Here is a 27,514-nt window from a genome sequence, read left to right on the forward strand (position 1 = left end):
TTATCATCAATCTTTATATTTATATTCTCTTTTTAAATTTATGTTTTTGTTATAAATTAAAATTTACAAAATTTATATTAAACTTTTTATTATTAAATCTTTTTATTAACTCATCATATTTAAGAAAAAAAAATTATATATTTAATATTGTTTTGTTTGTACAAAGAACGTTATATATATATATATATAAATAATTATATATATATATATATATATATATATATATATATAAATAATTATATATAATTATGAGGATGAATATGTATAATTATATGATATAAAATGATATATTGAAAAATAAATGTGAAAATAAAACATTTTATTATTATTATTATATATATATAATATAAGTAAATATATTATTAAAATTAATAATTTGTTGTTTATTTTTAATTTGATATAGATTTTTATATAATATATTATTTATCTTTATTATAAATATATATTCACATATATAATAATGATATATTAATAGGATTTATATATATATATATATATATATATATATATATATATATATATATATATATATATATATATATATATATATATATATATATATATATAATGTAAACATATTTATTCAATAAATTTTATATTATGTTTATTATAATTGTATAATATAATATATTTATTTATATGAAAATTAATAATAAATTAAATCTATCTATCTCTTTAATAAAAAGAATGTGAGAAAAAAAGTAAAACAAAATACACAAATAGATAAATTTAAAGTATAAATAAATAAAATTTTATTTATTATATATATATATATATAAATACAAAAAAAAATACTTATTCTATCAAAAAATATAAAATCACTTATGTAATAAAATTTTATTATGCAATATAATAAATTTTATTTATAACACAAAAAATAAACAAAATTTATAATTTTACCAACATATTTTATTTTTTTTTTAAATTTATACATATCAAATAAAGAATTTGATTTTCTTTTATATTAAAATTATTTTTAATTATAATATAATATTTTAATAATTGTAATTAAAACCCATAATCGCGTGGGCTTCGGGCTTGTTTAGATCTTGGTTACGGGGAGTTTTTGTCCTAAATCTTAATAATCATATTCAAATGAGGTAAATATCAAGAATTTATGTAAAATTGTAAAACATGTGTTCTAAAATTTAAAATTTAGGTAAAAAAAAATATTAGTTATATATTTTTATTATTTATATATATAATATTTTATACCTAAGTCAATTTTAAAATTTTATACATTTAAATATAAAATTAATAAAAAATATTAATAAGTAAATAATACTATTAAAAAAAATTATATTTAAAAATTAATTATATTAATTTATTTATTTGAATAAATAATAATTTTTTTAATTTATAAATATAAATTTATATATTTCAACGTAAAATAGTATAAAATTGAAATTATTAATAAATTTGTAAAATCTTATTATCGTGAATTTAAAATTTTAAAAATTTACCTATTTAAGAGTTTTGATTCTTTTACATGTTTGATTCTCAATCAAAATCTTTCACTCCTTAAATTTTTTAAAAATATTAGACTATATGTTTCAAAAGTAACAAATTTTCCTAGAGTAATCAACAATGATGGACAGAAATATTGGTTCCACTCATGTGTAGCAACACTGGAGGGACCCCACACTTCAGCATACACATATTCAAGGTTATCGGTACACTTAAACACGTTTGGGTAGGAGAACTCACCTTATACTGTTTTCCTAGCACACATGATTCAAAAAAGTGGATGGGGACAATTTATCACTACTAAAGTAACCACTTTTATGCAAAATCTTTTGACCTTTGTTACTCATGTGACCTAATTTATTATGTCAAAAAACAAATTTATCACCAATCACAGAGTTCACAGAGTCATAAACAGTCTCAGCATGACACACATACATATTGTCCATCCTTTTAGCAGTAAAGATAATAAGAGACTCACGCAAGATATACACCTCAAATTTGTTGTTCAAGATTTGGTGTTCCACTCTACACTACCTTCATAATATATGTTGACTTTTATTTTCTCTTTATTAATTTCGACTAATTCTATAAAATGACAAATTTTTGTAAATGTGGTGTAAGGCAGAGAATAGTAAATTTGAACTCATATATTTTGTTAGATAAAATTGACCGGTCAATTAGAACTTAACAAAACAAACTTATTGTGCAAGAACGGTCAAGAACTACAACCGGTCAAGTAATCAAACCGGCTAAAAAAAGCAAGTAACAAATCCAAAACCTAAAGTTGTCCGGTTGAACTGAACAACCTGTTAACATGATCAGTTGAATGAAGTATTCAATCAAAATCTAAAGAACAAATCCAACGAGAAAACTATTTAGAGCAAAAAGTCAAGGATATCAAATAAAGAACAATTTACAAATTGGTACAAATAAACACTTTGGGCATATGCAAAAGATGACATCAAAGAATCAGACTGTGACATTGCCATGTTCATACAAGTTTGATGATATGCTGCAGGCTGTAGAAGATTGCCTGAAGAAAAATTACCATTCTGGTATAAGTCAAAGGAGCAATCTCCCAGGTGCAGGCAACTGTCCAACCGATAGTTGTTATAATCAAGCAAAGACAAATCAAGCCGATCTGCTCCATGCCTTAGAAGTCTAAACCGCATTTAATGACTATGTTGATCCTCTGCTCAACCAATCAGATTCAAGGATTACCCTGAAGGTATCCGTTGAAAAAAATGTGACCGTTGGCACATTTCACATATAAAAGGAGAAGGTGAAGAAACAAGAACAGATAGACAAGCAAATGTTAAGAGTTGTGAGAAAACAAGTTACAAAGTGATCAAAAACCCTTTTCTCTCTAAAAGATTCAAAACTTGTGTGTATTTGCGAAGTGTATTACAATTTCTATGAGAATTGTAAGAGTTATTATCGAGCAGTAAATAAGACTCGATCGTGTATTGTGTTTGTGTATTGTGTATTGTGTTTGTGTTTAATGACTATGTTGATCCTCTGCTCAACCAATCAGATTCAAGGATTACCCTGAAGGTATCCGTTGAAAAAAATGTGACCGTTGGCACATTTCACATATAAAAGGAGAAGGTGAAGAAACAAGAACAGATAGACAAGCAAATGTTAAGAGTTGTGAGAAAACAAGTTACAAAGTGATCAAAAACCCTTTTCTCTCTAAAAGATTCAAAACTTGTGTGTATTTGCGAAGTGTATTACAATTTCTATGAGAATTGTAAGAGTTATTATCGAGCAGTAAATAAGACTCGATCGTGTATTGTGTTTGTGTATTGTGTATTGTGTTTGTGTTTAATGACTATGTTGATCCTCTGCTCAACCAATCAGATTCAAGGATTACCCTGAAGGTATCCGTTGAAAAAATGTGACCGTTGGCACATTTCACATATAAAATATAAAAGGAGAAGGTGAAGAAACAAGAACAGATAGACAAGCAAATGTTAAGAGTTGTGAGAAAACAAGTTACAAAGTGATCAAAAACCCTTTTCTCTCTAAAAGATTCAAAACTTGTGTGTATTTGCGAAGTGTATTACAATTTCTATGAGAATTGTAAGAGTGATTATCGAGCAGTAAATAAGACTCGATCGTGTATTGTGTTTGTGTATTCCTTAGTGAATATCTTTCTCGTTGTTTGAGAAGAAGGGGTGACGTAGGAATTTCATCTTCGAACATCCATAAAAACCTGTGTCTCGTGCTTTATTTTCTACCGGTTCTATATATTCTAACCGACTCATATCATTCTAACCGACTCATATCATTATAACCGACTCACTAATCTTCAAACAGATATTCTCCAAACTCCATCTCTATTCATAATGTGTGTGTTGTTTCAATCTGAAACAAACCACTTCCCCACTTGAACTCGGTTCAAGGTTTGTAACAACTTGTGTAGTATTGAAACAAGTGTTAATTCTTAACCGGATTAACGACGTCAACCGTTGAGTGTTGTCAGAGATTATCCTTTAGCCGGACCCCGGTCCACTATCGGCGATCTAGATCCTAACATATATATATATATATAAATTTATTTTAGCATTCAATAATGGTTTAACGGTTAAAATGTCATAGATCAAAATTCAAAATCAAATAATTATAGATTTGAGAGTAAATATTATAAAGACTAAATTGACATAAAGTAATAATAGAGGACAATAAATTAGTGTAATTAATGATATCTAGAATAATGTTGTAGGATAAAAAATATCATTTTCCAATACCAATCACTTATTATCACATTTTTTTAGACAACATTTATGATAAGAAATTTCCCCCACTCTAAAGTGATATATACTATATAGGAGAAGGAATTTAAAAAGGTACGAGAAAGACAAGACTAACCCCCACCTTATCATCAATCTTTATATTTATATTCTCTTTTTAAATTTATGTTTTTGTTATAAATTAAAATTTACAAAATTTATATTCAACTTTTTATTATTAAATCTTTTTATTAACTCATCATATTTAAGAAAAAAAATTATATATTTAATATTGTTTTGTTTGTACAAAACAATATTTAAATATATATATATATATATAAATATATATATATATAATTATGAGGGTGAGTATGTATAATTATATGATATAAAATGATATATTGAAAAATAAATGTGAAAATAAAACATTTTATTATTATTATTATTATTATTATTATATATATATAATATAAGTAAATATATTATAAAAATTAATAATTTGTTGTTTATTTTTAATTTGATATAGATTTTTATATAATATATTATTTATCTTTATTATAAATATATATTCACATATATAATAATGATATATTAATAGGATTTATATATATATATATATATATATATATATATATAAAAATAATGTAAACATATTTATTCAAAGATAAATTTTATATTATGTTTATTATAATTGTATAATATAATATATTTATTTATATGAAAAAATTAATAATAAATTAAATCTATCTATCTCTTTAATAAAAAGAATGTGAGAAAAAAAGTAAAACAAAATACACAAATAGATAAATTTAAAGTATAAATAAATAAAAATTTATTTATTATATATATATATATATATTTATATAAATACAAAAAAAAAATACTTATTCTATCAAAAAATATAAAATCACTTATGTAATAAAATTTTATTATGCAATATAATAAATTTTATTTATAACACAAAAAATAAACAAAATTTATAATTTTACCAACATATTTTAATTTTTTTTTAAATTTATACATATCAAATATAGAATTTGATTTTCTTTTATATTAAAATTATTTTTTATTATAATATAATATTTTAATAATTGTAATTAAAACCCATAATCGCATGGGCTTCGGGCTTGTTTAGATTTTGGTTAGGGGAGTTTTTGTACTAAATCTTAATAATCATATTCAAATGAGGTAAATATCGAGAATTTATGTAAAATTATAAAATATGTGTTTATTTGTAAACTCGTAAAATTTAAAATTTAGGTTAAAAAAAATATTAGTTATATATTTTTATTATTTATATATATAATATTTTATACCTAAGCCAATTTTAAAATTTTATATATTTAAATATAAAATTAATAAAAAACATTAATAAGTAAATAATACTATTAAAAAAAATTATATTTAAAAAATTAATTATATTAATTTATTTATTTGAATAAATAATAATTTTTTTAATTTATAAATATAAATTTATATATTTTTAACGTAAAATAGTATAAAATTGAAATTATTAATAAATTTGTAAAATCTTATTAGTGAATTTAAATTTTTTAAAATTTACCTATTCAAGAGTTACATAAAATCAGACTAGTTAACTTTTTTTAAAATCGTATAATTTTAACCTTTAATCAATATATTTAACTATTAAAATACTAAAATTATCACTTACTTTTTTTTTATATAAATTAATTATTAAATAAAAATTATATAAATAAATAGTAATTTGGTAAAAATAAAATATAAAAACAATGTTTTTATATACTTGTAATCAAACAATAGTTTTTGAAAAAAAAATCTCTAACAAAATAAAAAAAACCACTTACTCAACGTGCTCTTATAGTACAAATCCTATGTGCTTCGCTTAGTTTATTTGTAAAACTGTCTAAAAAAATAATAATTAAGTCACATACGGTACAAGATGTCATCATTAAAATGTCGAGGCACCAGTACTCTAATTCTTGGACGTAACAAGTGAGCCAGAGAGAGAGAGAGATAAATGGCGGATAAGAATAAGAGTAAGATTCTGATAATCGGAGGAACCGGGAACATCGGCAAGTTTGTGGTGGAGGCTAGCATGAGGGCCGGCCACCCAACCTTCTCTTTGGTAAGACCGAGCACAGTTTCCGATCCAGTTAAGGCCAAGCTCGTGGAGAGCTTCAAAGAATCAGGCGTTACCGTAATTGTTGTAAGTACGTACTTAGTAATATTAATTATTTAAATAAATAAAAACATCATGATTTGGTTTGGGTTTGAAAAAAAAAACAGGGTGATGTGTACGATCACCAAGTGTTGGTGAAAGCGATAAAGCAAGTGGATGTTGTTGTATCTACTGTGGGTTCGACCTACAAGTTGGTGGATCAGAACAAAATCATCGACGCCATCAAAGAAGCCGGAAACATTAAGGTTAATTTTAAAGAGATTAGATTTGACGACCAGCCAGTCAGAGTTTGATCAATGATTTAATGTATGTATGTATGTATGCCGGCAGAGGTTCTTCCCTTCGGAGTTTGGAATGGATGTTGATCGCGTGCGGGCTGTTGAGCCAGCGAAAAGCATGTTCGAAAGCAAGGCTAAAATCCGTCGAGCAATTGAAGCGTCGGGAATTCCATATACGTTTGTGGTTAGCTATTGCAGCTTCGGCTTCTTCCTCCCAAACTTAGCCCAGCTAGGACTCACCGCTCCACCAAGAGATAAACTCACCATTTTTGGCCACGGAAATGTCAAAGGTCGATCATCTATCCATCCATCTCTAATTAATCTTCCTCATCTGTCGACTAGGGTTCCAACCATTTTTTATTATTATTTTTTATACGCAGTTGTATTCAACTCTGAGGATGATATTGGGACATACATAATAAAAAGTGTGGATGATCCAAGAACATTGAATAAGATTCTTTACATTAATCCACCTAACAACATATACACATTCAATGAGCTTGTTTCCCTATGGGAAAATAAGATACACAAGAAACTCGAGAAAACCTACGTTCCTGAAGATCAACTGCTCAAGCTTATAGAAGAGTCTCGGTGGCCACTCAACATCCAATTGGGCATAGCCCACTCGTTATTTGTGAAAGGAGATCAGACCTATTTTGAGATCGAGCCTTCATTTGGTGTTGAGGCTTCCCAACTTTATCCCGATGTTAACTACACAACTGTTGATGAATTCCTAACCCCCTTTGTTTAAAGATCGATCGGTTTGCTTAATTGGTGATCATGAATAATTAAAGGTGAGGCCAATATATTAATAATGTTATAATTATTAATAAGCTTTCGTCAAGGGTAGTACTAATTAATTTCTTTTGTTTTATATGATCTCAGACTTTATGATATGCTCATGGTAATGGGTAACTATATTAATGTTATTATGTCGATATATATATATATGTGTATTTATTTTAAATATTAGTTGTCCAATTAATTAATCATGAATTTTCAATTTCATCTCACTCATATGATCTGAATCTCTCACTCTCTGTATATAACAAAGGGAACACAATTATTCATTTATATTTAATATAATTAGAAAACCATTAAAAATATATAAATTTAATAACATTTAAAAGATTAATAAATGGATATAGAGATACCCATTGTAAATATAACTAACTAGAGATGTAGAAATAAATAAGGATACCAATGCTGTTTTTATTTATTTATTTGTTTTGTATTAACTTTGATTTATATTGGAGATAAATTGAATTGACAAAAAATTAGAGAAAACCTGAAATATTTCAACTTCTCAAGCTTATCCAAGTTTAAGTAATTAACCTTTGCTTGAGGCCTTATCATGGAATAACTTATAACTCCTTTGAGCCTCTTCTTTAATTCAACCATACACTATTCAATTTTCATTAACTCCTTTTGAATTAAATAATTCGATTTAAACTTCCGTTAAATTTAATAATATATATATAAATAAATATATATTGTCAATTAGATATTATTTGTCAATTAAAAATGTTTTTAACATAGAAAAGTATCTCGAAAAATATTGACTAATAATTAACATTACTCATTCTTTCATCTTTTAAAATGTAGGGCAAACAAGAATTAATGAGATTTGAGATTATGATAAAATAGGGGATGCTAATTATTGAGTTTAGCAGTTGAAAGAATGATTTTTTTATGTTGATCTCTATAATTAATCCAATTAATTCTTGAAATCCTTTTTTTTATGGTCATCATTTATTTGAAATCCTTTTATTTTTTACATCGGCATTGATTTTCCTCCATATATGACCATGATATTGATTATGATTTGAAGGCATTCTAGTGTGTTTTTTTAGGTCTGTTTCAAGATGTTGAAGTTTTTGAGTTTTAAGATAATTTTTTTTTTTTTATATATTTGTTTGAAGATCGAGTAAAAGTTGGTGATGTTGAGTTTTCACAATTCCAGTTATTCTAAATAATTTATCTGAAGTTGGAACATTTTTAAAATTTTATTTTCGAATTTGGGTGGTTTAAGAGGAGTTTAGATTTCACCAAAGAGTTTTGTAATAACTGTGGAGTGATCTATTTAATTTTATAGAGGAACTTTGGTTGATGTTTACGAAAATTTTACTTGCCCAAGGACGAGGCTAGTGTTCTATCTAATCAGATTTTGATCATTCTTATCTATATTGTTCTATGTAAATTTGCAGTTATGTATTTTGAGATCAAAACTATGAAAAAATATGAGACGAGTTGATAAAATTTAAATTGATTTGATTGTGAATTTAATTTAGAGATTTTTGCACTTTTTGTTAAGACTTGTATAACTATTAAAATCTTCATTTATTATATATTAGATTTCCCTAAATTCTCATTAAGGTGTCTAATTTTTTGACAAACTACAATAAAGATATTTTAATCTTGGAATTTATTTATAACATTAATAGATAGAATATATGCGAGGCTGATTCCCTATAGAGTATAGACCAATGGTTAAAATGATATGATTAAAGAGAAGTAAATGTTTTATTTTTTAAATATTAACGGTTTAAGTTCATTTAAGAAAATAATTGTTGAACATAATTTTAGAGAATTTGATAAAATCCTGCAAGTTTAATGATAAACAAATTATTATGGTATTAGATTTCCTTTTACTATATTACATTAATTTTAGCTATTTTTTTAATATATATTACTATCTGCTTTTAATATATTTTTAAAATAATAAAATTACTCACCTTCCACCCACCTAACATTATATAGTGTAATACCACTTTATCCGACTTGTCACTTTAAAAGGGTCCTATTACCACTTTTTAAAGTACACACGTGCTATATTGGACTATATGTATATAAGTCATATATATATATATATATATATATATATATATATATATATATATATATATAAAATGTTTTTATTATTAAGTCAAGTGTACGTACATGCACTCAATTATCTGTGCGTGGTCAACATTGTTTTGAGATTGATTATCTTAGGATTGTGCTAAGATAAACTTTTGTTTGAATTTAGAGGGAAAATGTTATATTTTAGAATATTATTTAATTTAAATTAAACTTGTAATAAAATAAATAAATTTATTAAAACAATTTGTTCAAAAATTCAAATACAACTCCAATTTTGGGTATTTTAGTTCTAATCAGTTAAAATGAGTTTTCAATGTGCATGAAAGTAAGTTCAACAATAATTCTCAAATTTGCATAGCAAGCTTGATTAAATAATTCTTAGTATTTTTGAACTCCGCCACTTCTATGGAAACCAAAAAAACAGTATGACAGAGCTACGTACATAAATACCATGTATGAATATATTGGAAATCAAACAGATAATATATAAGATATATATATATTTACACTATTGGTAAAAGAAAGTAAAAAATAAAGTTAATTTGAGTCTTAATTAATTAGTGAGAAAAGATGGCAGGTGCATATTCATCTTCAAGGAGAGATATTGGTTTCAAATTCTCCAATGTGATAGTGATTGGTGTTATTTTTCCACTTTCTTGTTTGGACCATCCATGCATGCTAGCTTCCTTGATTCGAAATCCATTTCAGAGTGAACAACTTGGAAAAAGCATAATCAACTCTCCACTAGTTAGTGGTCTCTTCCAAAGAAGAAATTACCTTCTTACCCATTCCTCATTTTTTTATGCTTAAAAGTGGATCAGACAAGGATAACCAATGCATGATGAACACGATTCATTGTATAGTGATTAATGATTTCCATTTTTTTTCTCATCTAAATGACAAGATCGAATACAAACTCTTCATATTATATATTTCTCCTGTACGCAGTTTTTATAATTTCTAATTAGATCTAGACGTCTTTTGTTTTCACTTAGTTTAGAATAATTTTCAGTTGTATAGAAATGGTTAAGAGAAGAACACATTTGAATCTTTTACCCGAAGAAGGCAACAGATATCCTATTGGGCAAATGAAAAAAAAATAAAAAAATAATTGAGGGAGATAATTTTAGAGAGATAATTTTAGAGGAAATTACGTGGCATAATTTGATTCGTCGAAAAAATAATAATTTCTTTCTCTCTTCACTCACCTCAACTTTTATCCTTTTTTCGATCGATGTATCAATGTGGTGACACATAATTTCCTTCCTCATTATTTCTCTCAAATTCCTTCTCCTTGTCACTCTTCTAAATTTAATAATTAAATATTAAATTTTATTAATTTGAATTTTAAACTCTCTTATCTATTTTAAAATATATATTTTAAATAAAAAAACAAAATAATACAAAAACAGGGGATTATTCAAATTACCTCCACAAATCCATCCCCGAAATTCAATCCGTTACTGAAGTTATAAGTGCGAGCTTGAGTGAAAAGGGAATTGAACTGAGTGAGGATGAATATCTTCTTAATGCCATTGTTGATGCAATTACTCATGGGTACATTGATCAATGAGCCTATAACAACCCCCAATTGGAACCTTCTGATAAACATTTCAATCAGATTATGATTAATCTAAATGATCCACAAAAGCTATAAATGCATTCAAGAGTTGCATGCAGCGGCTAAATTCCGTGGAGCCGTTGAAGAATCAGGAATTCCATATACCATTGTGGTTAGCAGTTTCTTAGCACATGTCGGACTTACCTTAGCACAAGCCTTACCTTAGCACAAGCCGGACTTACCTCTCCACCAAGAGATAAAGTTTTGATGATGGAAATGTCAAAGGTATTTTCTAACTATAACAATTCTGCCTTAATTATCAAGAAGATATGTATAAACTCATTAATAACATGTTGATTTGCATGCATGCAGCTGTATTCAACTCAGAAGAAGACCTTGGGGGCATACACCATAAAGAGTGTGTATGATCCAAGAACATTGAATAAGATCCTTTACATCAAGCCACCTAAGAACATATACACATTCAACGACCGTGTCTCCCTATGGGAGACTGAGATAGACAAGAAACTCGAGTAAACCTAGCTATGTTCTAGAATATCAACTTCTCAAGCTTATAGAAGGTTTTCAATTAGTTAAATTATTGCTTCACCATTTCTCTTGTATTATTTGTTTATTTCATTTCTTGACTATAATTTTGAATTTCTTAATGCAGAGTCTCCTTTGCCACTCAATATCATATTGGGAATCAGCCACTCCACGTCGTTTGTGGAGAGTGATCAGACTTATTTTGAGATCGATCCTTCATTTGTAGTAGAGGCTTCAGAACTTTATCATGATGTTAACTACAAAACAGTCGATGAATACCTTAACCCTTTTGTTTGATAAACATTTCTATATATCTTCCCTTATCATATGCAGCTTAGTGTTGAAATGAATGTGCTCTTTTAAGGACATTGTTATGATTAAGCTTGAGGGTCATATAATGCATATCAATGAATTAATCATGAATGTTATATATGTAAAGATGGGTGTTTTTTTATATATTAAATATGATTTCCAATTTAAGACAATACCACTAGGTTTTGTTTTTATTTGTTAATACATTTTTGTAAGTTGACATATTAGAAATGGCTAGTCGAGTTCGGGTTAACGGTCATGTCTACAGCTTGGAGGGTTGAACAATATTATCTGAATCTGATCGGTCGGGTCAAAATCATCTCTAACTTAAACTTGATCTGTTTATTTGTAATTGATCGACCAACCTAATTAACTCGACCCGATGTAACCCGATTTAATTAATATTATATATATTATATATATATATAATATGAAAATGATATAATGAAATTAAATTACAAATATATATGTTTATAGAAAAATCCTTCAAAAGAAAACAAATAAATTAGTAAAAATGAGAAACACAAAATCCATAAAAAATATATATAAAAAGTTAGCTTACATTGTGTTGGATATGTTGATATATTTATTAATTAGTTAAATGAATCGACATAAACTCAAAAATACATTATCCTAATTTGATTTTTTTGTGTTCAGGTCATGTTTTTGTGTGAAATTGTCGGATATATGACCTTCCCACATTATTTATTTAATAAATCATATAAATTTTAGACTATTTTAAGTTTTAAATATTAAAATATTTTTTATATTATTTTTATGACATTTTAATTTTTTTATAAAAGAGGCAATTTACTATTGCACAAGTGTGAGGTATTTTTATTTTAAATTTGAACTTTATATACAATTCTTTTTTAAAGATGGTCCATGTATTTATATACCATATGCAAAATCTCTTTTTTTTTTTTTATAATTTGATTAGTGGTCTATATATAATGAAATAAGGTTTTGTTTCGTTCCAACTAGGATAAAACATTACTTTATTCAATCTCACGTTTAATTTATTAACTAAAATATTAAAATACTCACTATTTTGAAAAAAATTTCTTTATCATTATATATTAATATATTTATATTTTTATTTATTAAAAATATTCTAATAAATAATGTTTTTTCAGTGCCACTTGTAGGACTTGTTTTTTTCAAATCATTTAACAAAATTCAATTTTCAATATAATGTAGCTTTCTCAAAATAATTACCAACATTTTTTAAAATAAATCTATATTTATTTAAATAAACTTGTGAACAAAGTCTGAGTTATAAAAATAAGGTGTGCGGACCAAATATAATCCCAAGAATACGACCATCTCCCTATGAAAAATCAACCAACTATGGTCATTAATATGACAACATTGGGTTAGAATAAAAAATAGTAGGACAATTCCAATTATTTATATATTTTTCTCAAAAATCTATCAAATGTCCAATCTATCATATGCCAAATTTATCCACTAGTTTTCAAAATCTAACAAATTTACATTATTATTACAACAAATCTTGATAAATTCTGTAAAAATAATTATCTTACAAATATATTCAACTAATTAACTAACTTCTTAACACCAAATAATTAATTAACCAACTCTATAATAATATAAAAAACAACTAAGTCAACAATACAAATATGTTGGGATGTGTTCACTTTTGTTTTCATTTTAGTTTTTTTTTTTTTTTTTCTGTTCTAAATAAATCCTGAACTCTTGTAATCATTTATTATTTTTTAATTATCGTTTTCTAAAAAAAAAACAAAGTGTTTGTGTTTTTATTTTTAATATTGATTGGTTTTTGTATTTTTTTTCTCTTATGTCATGTTTGTATCGATGTACTTAAACAACTTTTATCATTTTTATTATTATTTATTAATCATTTAGATAAATAAAATACAATACAAATGCCAAATTTATATAGATACTTCTCATAATAAAACTCAATTTTAACACAAAAGTAATTACCAACTAATCATCAATTAATCAACATTATAATATTAATATTGTTCTATTTAAAATTGAAACAATCACTCTGTTAGTCAAAGTCAACCCTTCATTATGCATTTCAATGTTTTTTTATAATAAACAATCCACTATTAAACAAGCTCAAGCTTGTATTTGATGTGGGTACAACATTTCTTTTTATTATAAACTATACACTATCAATCAATTCCATAGTTTGGCCGATTACAACATTTAAACTATCTATTAAAATAGTTTTATATTAAATTTTCTGTTTTTGAAAGGATCATGCCATACATTATTTAATTTTATAACATTTAAAATATTAAATTTGAATAATTTTATCAAAATAATTAATAATATTTTTATTTTCAAATAACACAAGATCTAACCAAACCTTGTTCAAATGACATAACTAGGTTATGTTCTTTCATATTTGTAATTCCTCATATTTATTTTTTATTTGGGATAGAATTAATAATTTTTATTCAACAAGGTAGTCAAGTGATAATAGTCGGGTTTGAGAGAGCAAAATGTCACGAGTTCAATTTCAACTGGAAGCGCTTTGAATAAAAGCGAAGAATCATAATTGTGGTATGTTATGCTAGTTTTCCTTCTTTCAAAAATATAATAAAAAAAATAAGTTTTTTTCTAATATAAAATACACTATAATATTTTCTATAAAATAGTGGGATCGAGTTTTATTTGTGACAATTTATATTTTTTTAAGGCTTTGTTGGGTTTGGGTTATTAAAATAACTTAGAGATGAAAAAGAAATGATGATTGGTGTTGATTTTAAATATTTGATAATATATTTTTTAAAAATATTTAAAGGTATTGATATATATAAATAAAATAAATAATAATAATTTAAAATAAAAAATATTTTAATTGATGAATTTATTAATTTAATGGATAATAAATAAAATAAAATAATATTTAATTTTATTGGGCCTTGTTCGGATTGGAGTTTTTGAAAAACCCTAGAGAAAGAAATAAGTAATGATTGATGATGATTTTGAGGAGGTGATGATTATTTTTGGTAAAAAGATTTAAAGGGTATTGATATATATGAATAAAATAAAAAAATAATAATTTAAAATTGAGGGTATTTTAGTATTTTGGTTAATGAAATGAATGAAGTGATTGATTAAAAATTTGATTTTGAATGAATTTTTTAAAACTAAAGAGAACAATGCCTTGAATTATTTACGGTACATTATTATAAACATTGACTATAAACTTGTGCTATAAAACTATATATATTTAATTACTAAAATAAATAAATAAATAAAAAGTTGTTATATTTAATTTTTAAAATAATTAAAATAAAATTTATTTTTTAATTAATTATTTCTCAACAATTACCTTACTTATTTCATTAATTAAAATACTAAAATACTCTATATTTTAAATTATTATTTTTTATTTTATTTATATATATCAATACCTTTTAAATTATTTTATAAAAAATAATCATTATCTTTTCAAAATTATCAACAACCATTCTTTTTTACTTCTTGTAATTTTTTTATAAAAACTCCAATTCAAACAAACCCAAAGAGAGCTACTTCTTAATTTCTGCTGACATTTTTATGTCGAGCTACTTTTAGCACGTGAACATTCACAATTAGTAATTTAATACTGATGTGACCGCTATTTGTTTTTTTTTTAAATAAACAAATTGATTAGGCAACTTGTTGCTGACATGTTAGTTCTTCTGGATCGTCCTGTATTTAATGAACAAATTTTTAAATATTTTTCACACTTATATTTATATTCCTTTAATATGAAAACCAATTTAATCCAAGCCCATAATTTGTATATATATATGAACGAGTTTATTGAACTTATATGAGTTCGATTAACCAACCAATATTATAATATTGTATTTCAAGATTTTGGGATGACATTTTTATCTTTTATTTTAAAACCTTTTAACCTATTATTTATTTTTAAATACTCAAATAAATAACTATGTATCATAATATTTTTATTTTAAATATAAAAAGTTAACACAACTTTATAGTTATTATATTCGATTCAACTTAAAATATTTTAATTGAAATCGTGATTTTTGACCTCTTCAAATTACTATTGATGATTGAACTAGTTTAATAGATTTGTGACTGTTATTGTTAATTTATCTCATCAAACAAAATTTAGTGAAAGGTTATAAGAAAAATGAAATGTGTAATTTGGTCACACAAAGACTCGTTTAGATCATAAGCATAATTAAGTTTGTTCAGTTGGGATAGTTGTAGAGCACAAACATAAAAACTTGTGGTGTATAAAATTTTAAATTTAAGTCACATGGTACGTCCAAGATGACATCTTTAAAATGGCGAGTCATGAGTATGTCTGTCTGGTTCAATAGGCTCTAAAGTTGTTGAACATAACAAGTGAGACAGAAAGAAAGAAAGAAAGAAAGAGAGAGAGAGATAAATGGCGGATAAGAATAAGAGTAAGATTCTGATCATCGGAGGAACAGGGAACATCGGCAAGTTTGTGGTGGAGGCTAGCGTCAAGGCCGGCCACCCCACCTTCATTTTGGTAAGAGAGTCGACCACCGTTTCCGATCCCGTTAAGGCCAAACTCGTGGAAAGCTTCAAAGACTCAGGCGTTACCGTAATTGTTGTAAGTAGCTAGCTAGTATTCATTCTTTAACTAGCTAGTTATCATATAAATAAATAAATAAAAACACGATTTAATCGGGATTGAAAAAAACAGGGCGAGGTGTACGATCACCCAGTGTTGGTGAAAGCGATAAAGCAAGTGGATGTTGTTATATCCACTGTGGGTTCGACGTATCATTTGGTGGATCAGAACAAAATCATCGACGCCATCAAAGAAGCCGGAAACATTAAGGTTTTAATTATTTATTATAATTAAGATTTGACGACCAGACAGTCAGAGTTGATTTAATGCAACGTAACACGTAATGTAATGTATGCCGGCAGAGGTTCTTCCCTTCGGAGTTTGGAATGGATGTCGATCGCGTGCGGGCTGTTGAGCCAGCTAAAAGCATGTTCGAAAGCAAGGCTAAAATCCGTCGAGCAATTGAAGCGTCGGGAATTCCATATACGATTGTGGTAGGCAATTGCAGCTCCGGCTTCTTCCTCCCAAACATAGCACAGCTAGGACTCACCGCCCCACCAAGAGATAAACTCACCATTTTTGGCCACGGAAATGTCAAAGGTACGTACGTCATCATATTTCCTTCAAATTAATCTTCTCAGTCTGTCTTGCATGCGGGTTCCAACCATTTTTAAATTTTTTATTTTATTTTATTTTATTTGCAGTTGTATTCAACTCTGAGGCAGATATTGGGGCGTACACAATAAAAAGTGTGGATGATCCAAGAACATTGAATAAGATTCTTTACATTAAGCCACCTAACAACATATTCACATTCAATGAGCTTGTTTCCCTATGGGAAAATAAGATACACAAGAAACTCGAGAAAACCTACGTTCCTGAAGATCAACTACTCAAGCTTATAGAAGAGTCTCCCTGGCCACTCAACATCAAACTGGGCATAGGCCACTCGTTATTTGTGAAAGGAGATCAGACCTATTTTGAGATCGAGCCTTCATTTGGTGTTGAGGCTTCCCAACTTTATCCAGATGTCAACTACACAACTGTTGATGAATTCCTAACCCCCTTTGTTTAAAGATCGATCGGTTTGCTTAATTGGTGATAAATAATTAAAAGTGATCTTATATATGAGGCCAATATATTAATAATGTTATAATTATTAATAAGCTTTCATCGATATACTAAATAATTTCTATTGTCATAAGAATATATATGATCTCAGACTTTATGATCATATGCTCATGGTAATGGGTAACTATATTATTGATGTTGTTATGTCGAAATGTGTGTATTTATTTTAAATATGAATTTTTAAATTAATCCAACCATACAAGATTCAATTTTCATTTTACTCTATTTTATTGATCAATTAGATAATTCGATTATAACTTCGTTAAATTTCTAACATAGAAAAATATCTCGAAAATATTGACTAATAATTAGCTTCCCTGTTTTATCATTTCTTTCCTCTTTTAAAATGTAGGGCAAACAAGAGTTCATATGAGATTTGAGACTGGGACAAAGTAGAATATGCTAATTATTGATTTAATAGTTGAAAGAATGATTTTTAAGGTGATCTTGATTAATTCAATTAATTAATGTCACCATTTAATTAAAATCATTTTATTTATTTTTGTGATTTTATCTGAGCATTCGTTTTACACCAAATGTGATCATGATATATATTTTTTTTTTAAGGTATTCGAGTTTCTTTTTATTTATTTTCTAAGGTTTGTTTCAAGAGATGTCAAATAGATATCTTGTTCAAGCTTCTGACTTTTTAGAGATTTTTTTTCTATATATTTGTTTGAAGAGTAAAAGTTAGTGATGTTGAGTTTTTACAATTTTAGTGATTCTCAATAATTTGTTTGAAAAATTGTTTGTGAATTCAGAAAGTTTCGAATTTGAGTGGTTTAATAAGATGAGTTTATATTTCACCAAAGAGTTTTGTAATAACCCTGGAGGATCTATTTTTTTTTTTAACTTTGATTGATGGTTTTGGAAATTTTACTCGCCAAGGGTCTATCTAATCTGATTTTAATAAATTTAATCATGCTTATATATTGTACTATGTAAATTTGCAGTTATGTATTTGGAGATCAAAAATATAAAAAAGATATGAGATGAGTTGATGAAATTTAAATCGATTTGGTTGTGAATTTAATTTAAAAATTCCACCACTCTAGAGTAAAGACTTGTATAACTATTAAAACATTAATTTTTTCGTTTTCTTATCAATTTGATAGATTTTTTTTCCAAACTATAATATTTTTATGTTAATCCAATGACGCATAGATTTATTTAATATCTCAATAAAATTGTCTAAATTTTTGACAATTACAATACACGAATATTTTAATCTGGAATTTATTTATAACATTAATGGCCCAATTACGTTCGAACTTGAATATTTTTATCATACATGGCTCGTTTGGTCAAATAAATGAGGTTGATTCCGTTAAAAAAAAAGTCTCATTTGGTCAAATAACTGTAAGTTCGAGTCTCATATGACTCATCTATACGTTCGAACTCTGTACGATAAAAATGACAAGTTAGAGCATTAGACATTAATAGATGGAATACATTGCAGGCTTATTCCCTATAGACCAATGGTCAAAATGATGATAGAGGATGATTAAAGAGAAGTAAATGTTTTGTTTATTAAAATATTAACGTTTTATGTTCATTTAAGAAAATAATTGTTGAACATAATTGTAGAGAATTTGATGAAATCCTGCAAGTTTAATGATAAACAAATTATTATGTTATTAGATTTCCTTTTACTATATTACATTAATTTTAGCTTCCTTTTACTATATTACATTAATTTTAGCTATTATATATATATATATATTACTATCTGCTTTTAATATATATTCTTACAATAATTAAATTACTCACCTTCATCCACCTAACATTATATGGTGTAATACCACTTTATCTGACTTGTCACTTTAAAAGGGTCCTATTACAACTTTTTAAAGTACACACTTGCTATATTGTATTATATATAGAATTATGTATAAAAAAAAATGTTTTTATTATCAAGATCATTTCCAATAAAAAATTTATTTTTAAATTTATTTTTTATATAAATATTAAATCAAACAGTAATTTTTTACCAATCGAAAAACTCATTGTCAAATCTACAAAAAATATTATTATAATATTCTTTTTTACATCAACTTTTATAACTTTTTAATATTACCACATATATTTTACAAACTTATAAATTACATTCAAATTACATAAATGAATTAAATTATATAAATCCGAACTGATAAACATTATTATAAATTTATGTTATATAAAAAATATTATCTAAATAATCAAATTATATAAATAAATTAAATTAATAAATTATATAAATAAGTTTAATTTAAAATATAGGATAAAAATAAAAATTAAAATTAATTAAAATATAAATAACTTATATAAATTAATTATATAAATAAGTTTAATATATAAAATTTATTTAAATAAAAGTTTAAGGACTGAAATGTAAATAATACAAAATTATATAGTACGTCTAAAATGGAGAAACTCATATTGAGTATGCATATACAGGTCAGTTGGAAGGTGAAATATAATTTTGGGTTTAAAAATAACGTCAGTTGGAAATGGTCTAAGTCAAGTGCGCACTCAATTATCAGTTCGTGGTTAACATTGTTTTGAGATTGATTATCTTAGGATTGTGCTAAGATAAGTTTTTGTTTGAATTTAGAGGAAAAATGTTATATTTTAGAATATTATTTTATTTAAATTAAACTTTTAATAAAATAAATTTATTTAAACAATCTTTCAATAACATAATGTGAGAGTGATTGGTGTTATTTTTCCACTTTCTTGTTTGGACCATCCATGTTGCCTTGATTCGAAATCCATTTCAGAGTGAACAACTTAGAAAGCCTAATTAACTCTCCACTAGTTAGTGGTCTCTTCCAAAGAAGAAATTACCTTCTTACCCATTCCTCATTTTTTTTATGCTTAACAGTGGAGACAAGGATAACCAATGCATGAACAGATTCATTGTATAGTGATTAATGATTATCCATTTTTTTTCTCATCTAAATGGAAAGAATATAGCTTTTCCATGATAACATACTACTTACATGAATTTGCATGATTCGGTCTTCGAGTGAATCTTAATAAGTCAAACATCTTTCTCAAAGATCCTGTTTTGAACAAAAAAATATGATTTTTTCTGAGGTTAATTCCGAAAAGTTGACAGAGTCTGTCGGGAAGTTAATCGTCTCTTCGAGAACTTACGAGCTCGATAACCTATTAAGTAACGTTTTTTTGTTTTATTTTTTATTTATTTTCTATTCCTATCTTGTTTTTATCGTTATATTTAAACGATTTTAATCCTTTTAATATATATATATATATATATATGGACTTTAAAAAAATATATATGAGAAGAATACAAACTCTTCATATTATTTCTCCTTTGCAATATTATTAATTCTTGTTAGAACTAACTAGACAGTTCAGATAATGAAATACTCAAACTCAACATATTTAATTATTTAATTATCATTCTTGATGGTATTAATATTAAATTAATTATATTATTACTAAATTGGTTAATTTGAATTTTGAAGATTCTTATCCAATTTAAAATATATATTTTAAATAAAAAATTTAGTTTATACATTTCGTTTCAAAGTCTCAAAATAAACATGTTCATGGATGACCCCTTTTAAATCAATGGTAAAATTATCCTTTTTACCAATCAAAATGTATCAAATTCAATCTAGTCAGTAAAACTACCAATTCTGACATTAAAGCATATTGTGAATTCAATTGAATTTACAAATTAAGTTGTTGCATGCGACAATCATTCATTCCGACATTAAGCATGGTAAAGGAAGCAGGAAGAAATTAGAAATTTATTTAAACTTAATTTATAGAGGAAACACAACACCGATATTAGTAAATAGAATTAAGATCCCTTGATTTACATGATCGATTCAATCCTCTGCTTATTTGGTTATATAATGGTGCCATCCTTTATAGTAGCATTCTTCAATATTACAGTGAGCCCAGATCTAATGTAGAATCCTTCTTCTGGCCTATCAGCTTCTTCAACACCCTGATGAATTTACCCATTTATCATATGATCACAAATTCAATAAAAGTAATTTATAATAATTACATAGATGGAGATATAGGCAGCAGCCAAACTTACATCTTTATTTTCAATGATCACATCTTTTCCAATCTTTGCGTTCTTGTCAATTATGCAATTTCTTCACAATAAATTAATGTCAGCTCCTAAGAAATAAAATAAAAATAAAAAAATAAATTGAACCCATTTGAAAACACTTTCTAAAGCACCTGATTTTTGTATTCCGGCCAACACCAATGGGGACCTTTCCTTCAGCTAACATCGCTGCAATTTCCGATTCAGTTTGGTAGAAGTCGGCACCAAGCATCATTGTATCCTTCATAAATGGAAAGGGCGAAACTTTTTCATTAGTCCACTACCAAAGTGAAACATCCATAGATTCCAAAAAAATGTTTAAATAAGAAAATACCTTAAGCTCAACACCCGTGTCTAAGCGCGAGCGAACACCCACAATCGAGTGTTCGATGTAGCATTCATGCAAGAAACACCCATGTGAAATTATAGCACCAACAATCTGCAACAAAATTAAATGAATCAAAATAAAAAAATCTGTAATTGTAACAATAATGGTATTTTGGTTCTATTGCTAACCTTGCATTTCTCCATTTTGGTAGGAGGCAAGTATCTTGGAGAAGTGAAAAATGGTGTCTTCGGATCGCTAAAGTCAAACTTAGGCGGCTACATTGTTACAAAAGTCAGCCTAGCCTGCAACCATATATATATAATTGACCATTTTGAAAGTGCTCGAGCTAACCTGTTCGGTTAGAGCCAAGTTGGCATCGAAGAAGGATCTTATCGTTCCGATATCCTCCCAATAGTCATTGAACAAATAAGCCTGTCAATGCAAAACAAAAACATGCGGTTCATTCTAGTTTATAGTTTTTTGGGTAAGGTGGTTATTTACTAGATTTTACCTGAACATTATGATTTTTGACAGCAGAAGGAATGATTTCTGAGCCAAAATCATTAGAAGAAGGGTAGCTCAATCTTAAAAGCTTTAGCAAGACATCGGTTTTGAATACATAAACGCCCATTGACGCAATGTAGGGAAACTGAGCCGCATCTTCTTCTGACAGCCCAAGAATAGACGTGTCAACTTTCTGAAATGCAAACAGACAACAACCTTAAAGCTTCCATAATAGAAACATCAAAGAAAAATCAGTTGATCCCATTTACCATCTCTTTAAGTGCAGGACCCTTTGGTTTTTCTGCAAATTGAATGATACGACCCTTGTCGTCGATCTTCATCAAACCATAGTCCGATGCTCGGCTGCAAAGACAAGTTTGGCGATTCACCAATATTTTCTCAACTCATATATAAGAAGTAAAAATTAACATACCTATCATCCATAGGGACACAAGAAACTGTAATATCAGCATTAGTATCTATATGCTTCTGCGAATAACATAATCACATAAAATCAGTAACAAGACCATAAGAATAAGATTAAAGATTGCTACGAGATTAAAAGAAAAAAACCTGCACAAATCCCATATAATTCATCCTGTAGAGGTGATCTCCCGACAGAATAACAATATGCTCCACATTCTTGTTCTTTGCGTTCTTTTACATGTCATTCAAAAAGCAGCACACACGCGGTTAGCCTCTTCCATTTGAATTGTGTAGAATAATAAATAAGAGAAACTGTCGCACCTCAAATACCCATGTGAATTGTCGGACAGCATCTGCTGTTCCTTGAAACCACTTCTTTCCTGCTTCCCCCGGGGTTTGAGTGGCTGCCAGAACCTGCACTCGATCTCAATTTCATCAGCCAGCTGAAAAAAACAACATACAGAATCACACAAACAAAACAGGGGTTTATTCCAATTACCTCCACAAAGCCATCCCCGAAATTCAATCCGTTACCAAAGTTATAAGTGCGAGCAATGTGCCGGTTGAGTGAAAAGGAATTGAACTGAGTGAGGATGAATATCTTCTTAATGCCACTGTTGATGCAATTACTCATGGGTACATCAATGAGCCTATAACAACCCCCGATCGGAACCTTCGAGAAACATTTCAATCAGATTATGATTAATATCTAAATGATCCACAGAAGCTATAAATGCATTCAAGAGTTGCATGCAGCATAATTAAGTTTGAAATCTCTTACAGCTGGTTTTGCCCTTCTTCCGGTGAGGGGAAATAGGCGCGTACCGGCGCCGCCGCCTAGGATAATCGAAGCAATATTCTTGGGATCTACTATCGGATTATCAAACGTAGCAGTATCCATCAGTGTCTACAAAAAAAGAACAAATTTTATTAACAAATTCTATTCTACTGACATTACAAACAAACTAACTAAACTAACCTTGGTTTCTATTTCAACATCGGGTGTGAGGAGAGAAAAAGCAGTAAAATGTCTAGAATTTTCCGATTTGCTGTAATCAGCCTTCCGCTTCCACAGACGAGCATCAAGACCCACCCTGTTCTTGAGGCTCTGGCGAACCCTCTCTCCCCAGAATCCAGCATCCCCTCCTGCACAGACTTGCACATTGGCTCTCAGGGAAACGCAGAAGAAATCCATGGTCGTTCTTCAAGTAAATGTGAAACAATGCAACTATACAAATGCAGTTTCAGAGACTCAGAGACATGCAGAGGATCGAATGAACTATTTAGCACTTTTACCGCTAAAGATCCTAAATTTTCGGTATGAAAACTAATGCATATAGTTTTTGATCTACAAAACCCCAGAAATTGAAAGAACCCAGAAAGATTGAAATCGGTTTGCAGAAAGTAGGGTAAAAAGCTAGCTAGCAACACAAAGAAAGAGAAAAAGGAAGGTGGGGTGGGAGGATAAGTGAGAAGCGTTAGAGTATATGCCGCGGCGGCTTTGATCCCAATGGGGAAGAAGGTGAAGGTGGGGCGATTCAAGTTCGCATTTAAAGTCCTAAGTTCAAATGAGAGAGAGAGAGACACATAAACCAGTCATGGCAACCCCCGTTTATTCCTACAAGAATCAGTCTATTATTATTATTATTATTATTATTCAAAAAACTAGTTATTTCCATTTAGTACCCATTATTGTCCTATTTGAGAAAATAAAATCACTATTATTCTGATATAAAGTTTAACAATATTATATAGTAATGTTAATAAATAATAACCGTCAGCTTCTATTTAAGTGAGATGTCTTGTATTTTTATATTACTTACTAATATTTAAATATCATTAATGTGTCACACTAAGATAAACTACCTAATACACATTCATGACGGTTTAAAATTAGCTTATTAATGCTGGGACAATGATTATGATTTGAGGGTGTGTTTATTGTTTGACAACAGTGACTGTTGTTTTTTTAAATAATTGTTTTTTTTTTGTTACATGAGAATCCTATTTATGTCTCAAAAGCATGGCCCATGAATTTGAAAGAAGTTATGCCCCTGAGATATTTTTTTTTTTGTTGTCAAATGTCATTTATTATTTATTATTATTATTTTCAATTTTAAGAATTTTTTTTTTTTGGTTTTCTAATTAAGTTAGATCGTTTTTATTGGAATCTAAACAAAAAAAATATTTGACTTAATCAATATTTTTTCACTTAAATTTTTTTAACTGACATTATTGACCTAAATAATTTTAATAATATTTTTTTTAATGAATTAAATAATTTTGTATTTTTCTTTTAAATTAAAGTGTATTATTTATAGTAAGAACCTCCAACTCATAAATACTCAATTTTATCTTAATTATTTTTAAATTTTAGTTTTAGAAAATTAATACTTTACACAATCTTGTTTTAATTTAATGTTTTTTTAGTGAGAATTAAATTTAAAATATTAATCTATTAAACAATATTTTCATTACTTGAATTAAATTTTATTTTAATTTTTTAAATATAATATTTAAAGACTTAAAGTTTAATACATTAATAAATAGAATGTCATCACAGTCTTAAAAAAGAAATTATAATATAAAAAAATGTTTAAAGCAAAATATATTAATTTATTGCAATGAGAGAGTACGTAGCAAAATGAACGGTGGAAAAATCAATTGGGCTAGCTTATTATTATTAATTTTATTTTATATAAATACTGTGAGATATTTAAGTGTCCCCCAGTAGGGCCAGACCAGACAAACATGTGGCTGGGAATATGAGACATTTTTCCTTCTTTTCTTGTTATACTTATTATTATATACAAACTTAATTTTAATGATTTTCTATTCAAAATTCTTTTAAAGCAGCTACTTATTATTATTATTATTATTATTATTATTATTATTATTATTATTATTATTATTATTACACCCAAATTGAAAATAATCAAATTAGCTCAAGTCATAACAAGAATAATACTCATAAATGAATCAAAGTCCATTCAAACTAAAAAAAAAAATCAACACAGCAACTTGAAAAAAAAATCAACACAGCACCTTGGTACTAATCAATAATTTTAAGGGTTCTAATATTTAAATTCTTTATAAGCGATTATGGCCTAAGAAAACAAATATTATTTCTACATAAAAATGTTTTAAATTGAAGATAAACGAGGGATTGATCGTGTTAATTTTTTTAACTAAAAAAATGTCGTTTAAAAGCCTATCTTGGTGGACATTGGAGCTTGACATACAATAGTTCCGCTATAACCTTGTCGACCATGAATTAATTTGTTTTTGTTTATATTGTTATTATTTGAGATTATACTTATTACAACTTGCTATAAAGGTTGTTATTATTGAACTATTTTTATTAGTTGTTTTATCAAAATTGTATGATTTTTGTAAAACTGTATGAAAAAAATTATATATTATTAATTACCTTTTGTTTAAAAAAAATTACAATTAAAAAGAGTTGGTGTGAAAACTATAATAGAAAAGATAAGAGGTCACGGACAAATTACATACAGGCGCTTGTTGACAAATATATATCACATGCAAATGCATTGTTACTGTCCCCCATTGGGACTTGACACTGCCACAATATGAGCCCAAATTTCGATAATACCTAGATTCCACTAAAGTTTGTCAAAATATGAAAAAACCCAAATCAAAATTTTCTCTCTTCTATTTGACTGACCTTTTGGTGAAGACGATCATGTAGGGTTTCTTATATTATTGGCATCATAGTTGAAGTTCAAAAATTCCTCACATATATCCACATTGATCATGGTGATGTGGTTTTCTAGAAACTCAATGAATGAGAAAATGACTATATTTAACATATGTATTCAAATGTTGTATTTTACTCTTTTATATATATATATATATATATAGGTGGATCATCTATATATGCTCATTTTCTTTTTCTGTCCCACAGGAAAGTTTTGTAAATGTTAATTTTTTTTTATTATTATTTTATTTGATATATATCTTCTTTAAGATCTCAACATTATTTATTTTCTTTATTCCACATTTTGATACGATGTCATGTTCCAAATGTATTTTGAATACTCCAATTTTGTTATCAGTAAGAAGAACCAAAGCCAACAAACTGCAAACTTCACCAAATTAACCTCAGAAAGTTATAATAGGTTAATATTATAGATTCCTAAATTTTTGCAACTCGCCCGTCTAGCTCAGTTGGTAGAGTGCAAGGCTCTTAACCTTGTGGTCATGGGTTTGAGCCACATGGTGGGCGTTATATTTTTATAATTCAAGAAAATTGAAACTCGTACACAATTAATAGGACATAGTACCCTCCGGATAGATTAAACAAGATTATTATAATAGAGGCCAACTTCTGGTTCATCACCATGGCCCCTAGCCCATTTGAGACCAATGCACATTGTAGTGCTGCGAAAAGTGTCCCAAAGAAGTTTGGGGTTCTGGTTTTCAGCCATCCAATTGATTTGAGCAAAACTAAATAGATAGAGTCTCGTGCCTCCTTTCCTTCACCTCCCAAATCTCTTCAGATTTGTCATAGTGGAAATTGTCATTGCTTGACATTTGAACC

The 27,514-nt window shown here is 27.2% G+C and overlaps 3 protein-coding genes, 1 non-coding gene and 1 pseudogene across 4 annotated transcripts; 4 read left to right on the plus strand and 1 right to left on the minus strand.

The window, feature by feature from the left end:
* The first annotated feature begins 6,183 nt into the window (after positions 1-6,183).
* On the plus strand, positions 6,184-7,427 carry LOC124932798 (phenylcoumaran benzylic ether reductase Betv6-like). Its single transcript, XM_047473478.1, has 4 exons — positions 6,184-6,387; positions 6,468-6,605; positions 6,691-6,928; positions 7,019-7,427. The coding sequence occupies exons 1-4, from the start codon at positions 6,199-6,201 to the stop codon at positions 7,387-7,389; spliced, it is 936 nt and encodes a 311-aa protein (XP_047329434.1). The 5' UTR covers positions 6,184-6,198; the 3' UTR covers positions 7,390-7,427.
* Positions 7,428-11,137: 3,710 nt separating this feature from the next.
* LOC124928919 lies at positions 11,138-12,064 on the plus strand (annotated as a pseudogene).
* A 4,211-nt stretch (positions 12,065-16,275) lies between these two features.
* Positions 16,276-17,689, plus strand: LOC124932797 (eugenol synthase 1-like). Its single transcript, XM_047473477.1, has 4 exons — positions 16,276-16,525; positions 16,619-16,756; positions 16,849-17,086; positions 17,191-17,689. Exons 1-4 carry the CDS (start codon positions 16,334-16,336, stop codon positions 17,559-17,561), a joined length of 939 nt encoding a protein of 312 aa, XP_047329433.1. The 5' UTR covers positions 16,276-16,333; the 3' UTR covers positions 17,562-17,689.
* A 3,661-nt stretch (positions 17,690-21,350) lies between these two features.
* On the minus strand, positions 21,351-24,543 carry LOC124932796 (glucose-1-phosphate adenylyltransferase large subunit 1-like). Its single transcript, XM_047473476.1, has 14 exons — positions 23,930-24,543; positions 23,732-23,857; positions 23,450-23,623; positions 23,272-23,364; positions 23,098-23,181; positions 22,958-23,013; positions 22,794-22,887; positions 22,532-22,717; positions 22,372-22,452; positions 22,209-22,295; positions 22,027-22,131; positions 21,827-21,933; positions 21,678-21,738; positions 21,351-21,581 (listed from the first exon to the last, which is right to left on the minus strand). The coding sequence occupies exons 1-14, from the start codon at positions 24,143-24,145 to the stop codon at positions 21,480-21,482; spliced, it is 1,572 nt and encodes a 523-aa protein (XP_047329432.1). The 5' UTR covers positions 24,146-24,543; the 3' UTR covers positions 21,351-21,479.
* A 2,583-nt stretch (positions 24,544-27,126) lies between these two features.
* Positions 27,127-27,199, plus strand: TRNAK-CUU. The gene has a single exon. It is a non-coding gene; the product is annotated as a tRNA-Lys (tRNA).
* Positions 27,200-27,514: the final 315 nt, after the last annotated feature.

Source organism: Impatiens glandulifera, chromosome 3 (assembly GCF_907164915.1).
Source record: "Impatiens glandulifera chromosome 3, dImpGla2.1, whole genome shotgun sequence".
NCBI classification, from domain to species: domain Eukaryota; kingdom Viridiplantae; phylum Streptophyta; class Magnoliopsida; order Ericales; family Balsaminaceae; genus Impatiens; species Impatiens glandulifera.